This window comes from Oryzias melastigma, linkage group LG15 (genome assembly GCF_002922805.2).
Source record: "Oryzias melastigma strain HK-1 linkage group LG15, ASM292280v2, whole genome shotgun sequence".
In the NCBI taxonomy this organism is placed as follows: Eukaryota; Metazoa; Chordata; class Actinopteri; order Beloniformes; family Adrianichthyidae; genus Oryzias; species Oryzias melastigma.
Genome location: NC_050526.1, coordinates 25,683,277 through 25,692,883, shown reverse-complemented (window position 1 = coordinate 25,692,883; position 9,607 = coordinate 25,683,277). Strand labels below are relative to the sequence as shown.

The window sequence follows — 9,607 nt, the reverse complement described above, 5'->3', positions numbered from 1 at the left end:
TAAAAGGAGAGTCTTCTTGGGAGGAGGGGTGAGGCTGATGGACAAACACCAGTTCTGCTCCTTAAAGACCCATGGATCAAAATTGTGTTTTTAACATGTATTTGTGGCATTTCTGATAATGGAGGACATATATAAAGAAAATTTAGCTAAAATGTGAATTTCTGAGTATTTTTTTTATTCAAATTGTTGGGAATCAGGAGCAGATGAAAAAATACAGTTTGAAAAAGATTGTGTTTTTTATGTAGAAAACACACTGGGAAGGAAACAAGCTTCCCGCTCAAACAGAGAGCTCTCAGCAATGGGGAGGTGAATTTCTAATGAACTATTGCCAACCTGCAGAAACTATGTTCTAAAAAACAACACAATTTTTTCCAAATTTTGCCTTAAAACAGCATAATCACAATGGAAAGACCACTGGGAGCACTTGAAATAGCTAAAATATATTTAGATGTCTTAAAAGGATGACTCTACTATACGCTACAAATAACTAACACAACTACCTTAACATTTATTCATTTATTCTAAATTTTGCTTACATTTTTTAATAAAACCACCTGTGACTTTTTTTCTGTCAGCTTAAATACCCCCCCAAGGGCGTGGCTAAACAGAAGCTTCCTCCCTTTGTACTTAATCATCGGAGCAGCACAAGTGTGGCTGCAAACACACAGCAGGTTTTAGTGACTTGGCAGGTGTTGGAGATTTAAAGGTAAAAGACATTAAAGGCTCAAGTCCTGGTCATGTACGGTCACGGCTGGACAGGAAGTATGAGTGCGGTGAGAAATAATGCCATACCAACAACTAAGAATATATTGTTGGGGGGAGGAAATCAATAATCATTTATGAGAATTTTGGTAAATGTCAAAAGAAACGGGTGAAAATTTTGCTCGAGTCTCAAGGAATTTGGCTTTTGTCTTCAGTGACGTGATGCTTTGTTTGCAGCTTTTGGGTTGGGGGAGGATGGACTCGGGTGGGGTTATGGGACGTCTCTCAGCTGTCAGGATGGATTAGAGGGTCGCCCAAACACACAGAACCCAGCAGGGAGACAGTGAGGGGGGGTCTGGACCCCTAAACGCCATATAACCCTGCAGCTGGACTGACAAAACAGCATCACACCTCCAATCTGCAAAAGCTTGGAATTACACTGTTATTTTATTTTTTTACTTTTATAAAAACGATTGTTTTTATATATATTGTCCTTTTTTAATGTAAGCAAAAAAAGGATAAAGATTTATCTGATTGTTTTCCAAGAACGCCGTCTATTAACATCTAACAGAAAAATTGCAGAGAGCTTTAACCCTGTAGAGATTACCATAAGCTTATTAATATAAAAGCCAGATTGAAGACAAAATAATTTGATAAATCTTACTGAAAGAGCATTATTTCCGACAATATTAAAGGACAAGGAAAATAATATGAAAAGGCTAATGCTCTGAAGAAGGGGCATTAATGGAGGCAGTAGAGCTGACGGTGGAGGATTACTGCCACATAATATGGCCATATGGTGGAGGCAAACAGTGATGAGAGGTAAATAAAAACATGTTTTCATTGAAAGCGTCACAAAGCTCTGGAATAACAAGAGTTGTGTGAAGGGCAGTGGGGTTAGCGGGGGCGGAAAATGATCCAAGAACATCTGATTGTTGTTTGTGTGTTTTATAAACATTTATATGACAATAATGAAGAATAAAATACACTATAAACACATCTCACCTGGCAAAAGGAATGTATGAGATGCTGTACCTGAAAGGAAAAACAGTTAAGGGTTAAAAACTCCACAGATTTATTCCTATTTAAACTTTGACAGACAGAACAGAAAGATTTCTTCAATAATAATAATAGTTTTTTCCATAATAAGATGCTGATGAAATATCTAAAGTATGAGGAAGTTAAATAATTAAGTGGAGTTCGAACAGAAAAACTGCCGGACGTTTATCTCCGTGTCCTCCAGTCACTGGAGGACCAGACTTTGCCCACTCTAGTGTGGGAGCGTGACGTCTTCTCTTAGAATCACCCCCACAAAGGGTTTGTGAGTCCCTGCGTGGGAGTGCACTACACCCCCAGTTTGTTGAGAAGGAGCCTGGGACGTGTGAGTTTGGTTGCCATGGTGATTCGTTTGAAGTCACAGGCAGAGTCGAAAAAGCGAGTGTGCCGGTTCGGTGTGAAAAAGTGGAGTAGTGAAGGAGCTGGTGATGTCCTGTCACTGAAACGTGGATCCCTTGGGTTTACAAACGGAATGTTTTTTCATCACTAATGCGCATAGGTATAAATAAGAAAAAAAGGAGCTATATTGTGTTGTATAAGGCCATATTGGTATAAAAAAAAGAAAATAGAAGAAAACAGGTCACAAATCTATAGTCATCAACAAACTAAGAACAGAACTCTACCATCTTAAAAACGTTAAACTCAAAGTATCTGAGGTTGTGTCTGAAGTTCTTCACTACTCATTACATAGTGCACAAAATTGTGTGTTCTCTATTTTGTAGTGCTATCCAAATCTACAATTTCAAAATCAAGAGCCCTGGAAATTACCCAGAAGTCTTTATAAAAACCCAGTGTGCATCGATGCTCACTAGATTGGCAAATATTGACCACAATGCATTGCATTTGAACATGTTTTTCTTCCAATAAAAAAACCCCAAAACATTCCAATTCATTTTTTTAGAGACCACCAGAGTTTCCATCATCAGAACACAGTGGATTCATAAATAGTCTTTGTATAATGCTCATATAGATTAGATTTTTACTTTAGGAAATCTGTGACGACCTATTAGCAGTAAAAAAAATGAATCTACGAGATCAAAAAGCAAAACATTGGAAAGTTCCCACAACTATCTGCAAAAAGCTGTTTCTATCACTGCTCACTCGATTGGCGAATATAGATGGGTTTGAACAATTTGTCATTCAAAAAATGTACTTAAAAGTAAATCCTTTATTGTGGTGTTGACAAATCTGAAAACAATTACTGACCATTTAAAAAAAAACTATTATTTATTTGAACTCTTAGTATTTTTTCTGATTTTACAAAATCCCTCAATGTTTAACAGACTTTTTAAAAAAGCAATTTACACTTCAAAGAGTTTATATGAACAGGCTCTCAAAAAATTTAGAAAAAAGCCTATCAAACTCTTGTGTTCTGGTTCTTTCAGTTTTGTTCCTTTATCAGAGAAAACCGTTAAAAAACCTGCTGAGTCACGCAGGCATACAGTGAGTCAGCACTGATCTTAACAATTCAAACGGTTCTAATGACCGAGAGTCTCTACTGCCAAGCAAATAACCCTCTACTGATCCTGGAGATGCCTCCTCAATTATCGTCTCCAAATAGACTGACCTACTGTCACTCTGGCAACCTGCCCACTAGTCACCTCAGCCTACATTCCAGACAGCTGTCCACACATAAGCCGGGCTCATCCACAACCTCAAAACTTAACTGGAAAAACATTTCCCAGCAGGAACCACAAATTAAAAAGAAAAAGTACTGCCTTGTAATAAAGAGACACAACAGTTTTGGTTAAGTAACAGCAAACTACAGTTTCAACCACCAATTACCAACAACCAAAAATTGAAGTAAGCTTTGTGGAACTTAACACAAGTCTGTCTGTTTAGTTAACTAAAATAACCCAAAACTAAAAATGTCTACTTACCACGTCATGGCCAAAAACTGCAGAATGCAGAAAACGATGGCCAATCCCTTTTTATGCCACTGTTGAACACAAAACAGTTATATTTATGACTAAAAATAACAAGGTAGAAACAAAAATCAAGCATTTCATCATTTTTTCACACTTACCCAAAAAACTGCACAAAGTGTTAAAATGAGACAGAGCTGCAGGACAGAAGACACGAAGTGTTGGTGTGCTTCAGAGCGATTTTCGAAGTAAAACAGTAAAACTGACTTTAAAAAAAAAACTGCGTTTACCAGCATAGCTATGGTGGCTATGAGTCTTGTTTTTTCAAACATGCGCTTCAGCTGTTTAAGTGGTCCCATCAAGAAGCAAGTGCTTTGGAAAGAAGAAAAATGACATCAAGATCAGCTGATTACAGGGGTCAATTGTTTACACGCTGTACTTAATCCAAAGGTAACAGCCTTTAATTTGATTTCAAATCTATTTTATATTTTTTTCTTCATAGTTATCACTGGAAAATAAGGTAGAATATTTATTTTTAAACAACTAAACCCTAAATGTCAGATTAATGGCCTTAGATATGAAACAGGAAGACAAAAAAAAGAAAAACACAGTAGAGAAAAATGTTATAGGGCCAGATAATTCATTAGGGATAAACTCAGACACAAAATGAGCTTCAGTAAAGTTAAGACAGGTACATTTGTAAAAACTCTTACCCATAATTCCTTAAGGGGATGGCGACGGACTTTTAAGACGGTCTGTAACATTAATTTTATAACTCTACTACATAGGTTCTACATAATACAAATTGAAAATATTTCAATTTACAATCATCTTTAACTTGCACTTCGTGGGTCAACTTGGCTAATGTTTGATGGAGGATGGAGATTTGTGTTCAAAAGACTAATTTATTCACTGTTTACATAATGACCTCATTACTTCTGGTGTGTAAACAGCTTTAGATCCACATGACTGGAGTACAGGGGCCCGTTCCAAGAAGCAGGTTTTGTTGGAACTCTGAGTTCGTGAACTCCAAATTCAGTAAAACTCAGAGTTTTTGGTTCCAGAAAGAGAGATAACTCAAACCCGGGAAAGTGGGCGAAACCAAGCCCGTTCCAAGAAGCGGGTTAAGCTGAACTCAGAATCAATCACTATGGTAACTGAGTCTGTGAACGAAACCTGGTCGGTAGTAGGTTTTCTTCAGGAAACTTAGAGTTCTCTGCTCTGTTTCTGTTCTACCGCTGCAGCTGTGTTGCTTTTCTTGCAGAAAATGCGCTCCTATAGTCGGCATTTGCTTGAAGGAACTTATCAATTTACGCCGCCGGAAGTACAAAACTCAGGTGTGGTTGTTCCCGTTGCCATGGTGAATCATGCTGTCTTTGCTCCATTGATCAGGGCTTTTAATGATCGCGACGCTCGCACCTGGTTCTGGTTCTAACAACTTCAAGTTGATTGAATCAAACATTTTCAGCTGTTCTGAAACCGAAAACCCTGAGTTTGAGTATTTTGAGTCCAGTGACTCTAAGTTCAGGTTTGAACTCTAAATTTGTTGAACCTGCTTCTTGGAACGGGCCCCAGCACTTCGGACGACTGAACAAAAATACATGAAACCATAAACACACACCGACTGTGGGTAAAGTTTCTCAGGCTGAACAGCAGGAGGACACATTCAGAGTCAGAGTCACGTTAGTGACGTCAACGGCGCAGAGGCTATCCCAACTGTTCATGCGTGCAGCTTTGAGCCGAGCCGGCTGAGCGGCAGAGGGATTGTCTGTCAGATGACACGCAGCACAAGTGTGTTCTGACGCCGGAGGCCGACTCACACTTGAGTGGACATTCCCACAATCCTCAGTGTGACAGCGAAACGGATGTCCATTAACATACCGATATGTAACATACTCATACAACTGAAGAAATAATTCCCAAATAGAGAAGCAAATTGTTAAGCTAAAAAACAAAAACTTTACTAAAATAAAACTATGATTGAAAATCTGTAGACACTTGTCACTACACTGTTTTATTGTGTAATTATATATTATTAAAAAACTGGACATATCACTGCTTACTTGAAACAAACCTTAATATAAATAGAATTAAAATGTCAAACACTGCCGTGATTCAATATATCGCCCTTTTAAACTGCATTATTAAAACAGTGAACTGGTTTGTGTTTTCTGAAAAGGAAGAGTACTAAAAAAATTCCTGTGACTTTTCACTGTTTGGCAGACAAACTAAAACACTGTTTTGGGATTTTTTTTCTTTGCGGTACAATCTTATGTTTGGAAAACAAACAGGATTTCTGTCCGTTTAAACTCACACAAGTAAAAAGATGAAAATGGAAAAAGAAAAAAAACCCCTTAAAGTAGACATTTTAGTTAGGGCAGCTTTATATGAAAACACACATTTGAGGTCTTAAAATATTCAAATTTAAGTGTGAAAAGTAAACAGTCTCACCTGGCCAGAGCAGATATATTCCCTATAGTGTAGAAAACAGCAAAAAGCTTGATCCCATTGGGAAGGAACAGCAGTGCTGAGCCCTGGAAAAAAAACATGACAATATTTTCCATCAGGTACAATGTGATGCCACTTTAATTAAAAAGTAAAAAATTAGAGTTAATCGAAATGGGGGGGGGGAAGTCAAATTGTTTACTGTGAAGTACAAAAGGCTATTTTCCACACAAAAAAGCTAAACATTGGGTCTCATGACTTCCACTTTCTCTCTTGAGCTCTAATATCAATCAGTGGTTAAACAGAAATTATGGAAAAAAATCAAAGTAGTTTTGGTTTTAACCAGAGGATTTCCTTTTGACCTCCCCATGGACTCTGACACAAATCCACTGACATTAACTAGGTTTATTTTAATTGGAACAAAAAAAATATAAAAAGTTTGAGTATGTTTTGAATTGATGTGTTAAAGTGTTTAAAATAAGCTGCTTAAAATATGCAGACATGAGTAGTATTTTATATATTTGTTGATAAAATATTTCAGTAAACTTTCAATAAATGATTTGCACTTGTTGTGATTCAAAACTATCCAATACAAAACAGATTTTCCAAGTAGTTTTTTTTTTGTTTGTTTCATTATAAGGTAAAAATTGTCAGCAGACAGTGGCAGAAGTGCCTCCTGATTCATTTGAGAGACTACAGCATTTACTAAACTTAAAACAGCAACTTCTGAGAACATAAAAGTTACACTCACGAGTATGGAGCACAGGATGCCTCCAGCAAAACATATGACAAACCACTTCACCCTGGTACTGTAGCTGAGTGTGCTGGAATCCAGAACCTGGTGAGAACAATAGGAGGATGTCACGAGAGTAGCTGGATGACCCTCAGATAGCTGTGCAGGCTTCCACTGACCACTCAACCACAGAGACGCAGCAGAACGTTTCCACTGTGTTTTTTTATTTATTTAAATAAGACATTCAAAGACATTTCCAACTAAAAACAACTCACTGACATCAATCCACCTTCTTACCTCAACTCCTCCTTATTGAGTAGGCGTGCAAAAGTGTAAACAAACAGGGTTATTATCAACTGAACAATAAAAAAGTAGTTTATTTACCAATGCTAGACTAGAAACAAAATAAACCAATATAAATGTTCATAGTCTGGGTTTTGTAGTTCAGGAGTTCACAGCTGTGCAGCAACTTTGTTACAACGTGCACCAAGTCATCAATTTCTACCTTTTAACTTAAAGTTTTAAACTTAGAGAGTTTACGAGGTTTTACGACAGAAAAATGACAGTTTGCCACATCTAACCTGCAAAGATTAACCTCCAGAGCTAGCATTAGCTAACGCTAAAACTTACTGCAAACTCTACGAAAAACACAGATAAAATGTATTTTAACTCATTGATATGTTAAATAAATTATTTTAAAAATGAATACAACTAACTTTTTAAAATGACAATCTCATTCAATAAGTTACTTTACTAAAACTCAACAACTGTCACACAGCAGCTAGCTTACCTGTGAAGTCAAACCCAGTTCTTCGTTTTCATCCTGGCCGCTGAGAACACGACGTAGCTTGTCCATAACTTCAGGGGGAAATTAAAAAAAAAAAGTTTTTAGAAATACTGATCAAATGTTCTGTAGTAAAATGTGGACATTCGCAGATAAAAATGCCTACGAATGTTGACCACAGAAGCTAAACGCTGACTTCCGGAACGAAGCTGTTAGGGGGATCTGACCCGGAATCAGTTTAAATGACAGCTAGCGCGTGCCTGGTCACGAGTAGGCGTGTTTATGAACTGACCTCAGATCAGCATCTACCAACAAAATTCAAGCCACTTCCCCGGAAATGTTACTGTTTCCCGACGTTTTAAAAGAATGGACTTACGAAACTAGGTACGAACTACTCAAACACCAGACAATTGAGAAGGTTTTGTCAGTGTGTGAGCCACATTTGCTTTTGAAATATCCCAAGTCATGGAATTGTTTATTGTGAAAAATAAGAAATATGAAAAGTTTAAATGCACTGGGCTACTATACATATTATTATGACTGTTACTTTTATTATTAAAATTGTAATAATAAAAACAAGGATTTGTGCTGCTTTGCCGCCACCTACTGGAAGTAGTGTGTAACAACACAGAAGACACCTGGAACTCAAACTAAGTAAGAAACAGATAAAATCACACCTCTTTACACATTTTTATTGTTTAATGTCCCATCTTTCTTTTCAAAAATTTGATTTTATCTATTTATTTTTGTTCTTCGTCTATTTTTTCTGTAGTTATTGCTGATGTGTTTAATGAATTACAGCTGTTCTTGTCTATTGAAAACCCCATCTGTGTAGTTTTATATCTGCTATTGTTTGTTCTCTGTTGTCCTTTCTATGTTGATTGAACTTGCCTTATTACTTAGGGACCATCAACTTGTCTATAGGGACTAATGATTAATTTCTTTTTATTATAAGTGTATTCTGAAATGTTATAATACGGTCTATGTCGTATAAAAACAGGAGAATGTTCCATTATATATATATATGTGTGTGTGTGTTTATCAAGGCATAATGAGTGAAAAGGTTTGCTATCAAAGCTTCATGACATGTATTTTGATGAGCTAAGTGCAGTTTTTCCTTTTCATTGAAGGGTTAAGGAGCTGAATTTGAGATCCAGAGGGAAAAAAATCAATGCCAAATATTTGAGTGTTTATTACATTCCTTTTTATGTCCAACCATCATTCAGAAACATATTATGCAGAAAGATTAAATATCAAGATGTATTGCAGATGTTTGCACACAGTGGGGCAGCATTGTTCTGTGTTTTTCTTACTGATGAATTATACATTTATTTTTAAACCTTTAGTGTTGTGTTTATTCACAATGTTTTAGCATACAAGTAAAGCAAAAGGACGCAGCCGCTGGACGTTCTCTCCAATCCCTATGACAGCTCCAGGCTCCAGACGTCGCCCGTTCACGTCCTCCACGGTGATGAGACAACCAGGAGCTGCTCTTCCTTGTAGAATTAAAAATAAAACATGTCCACCACCGTCCGCCTCAGTTGAACCAGGTGATGTGGGTCCCCGCCGAACTTACGTCGCTGTGGTGGTTTCATTGAACTGTCCTTCTGGTGCCAAATGGAAATGATGTCACCATTAATCCAAACTGTAATTGTAAGGAAAAGAAATTGGATTTCACTCAAAAATATTTGTACTTGTGCTGTTTTGCAAAGATAAAGCAAATCAACTTTAAAACAAATATTAAAAATTAGGGGTGTAACGGATCACGGATGATCCGTGGTCCGTACGGATCAGAAGCCACGGTTCGGACACGTGTGTACCGCGGACCACTCCGAGGGAGAGAAGACACGCTTTAAAATCAGGAGTTTAAACACCTGATTTAGAGGAGAACCTCCGTGAAAAAAGAAAAAAGGAGACAGTCTGTCTATCCGCGCGGAAAGAGGAAAGGAGAGACTGCGCGTGCTCGTAAACGGACAGAGGGGTGGGGGTGGGGGGCATCCAGTTAGTTGTAAGAGTTGGAAG

At 37.4% G+C, this 9,607-nt stretch overlaps 1 protein-coding gene across 1 annotated transcript in view; it reads right to left on the bottom strand.

Moving 5' to 3' along the window:
- The window catches only part of sft2d1 (SFT2 domain containing 1), an 8,319-nt gene extending 481 nt beyond the window's left edge, over positions 1-7,838 (bottom strand). The window contains exons 1-7 of the mRNA XM_024297028.1: positions 7,592-7,838; positions 6,820-6,906; positions 6,075-6,157; positions 3,914-3,995; positions 3,785-3,820; positions 3,639-3,697; positions 1,708-1,737 (exon numbers count right to left, since the gene is read on the bottom strand). Coding sequence (XP_024152796.1) covers positions 1,708-1,737; positions 3,639-3,697; positions 3,785-3,820; positions 3,914-3,995; positions 6,075-6,157; positions 6,820-6,906; positions 7,592-7,657 — 443 coding nt within the window. The 5' untranslated portion in view covers positions 7,658-7,838. The remainder of the gene's footprint in view (positions 1-1,707; positions 1,738-3,638; positions 3,698-3,784; positions 3,821-3,913; positions 3,996-6,074; positions 6,158-6,819; positions 6,907-7,591) is intronic.
- Positions 7,839-9,607: the final 1,769 nt, after the last annotated feature.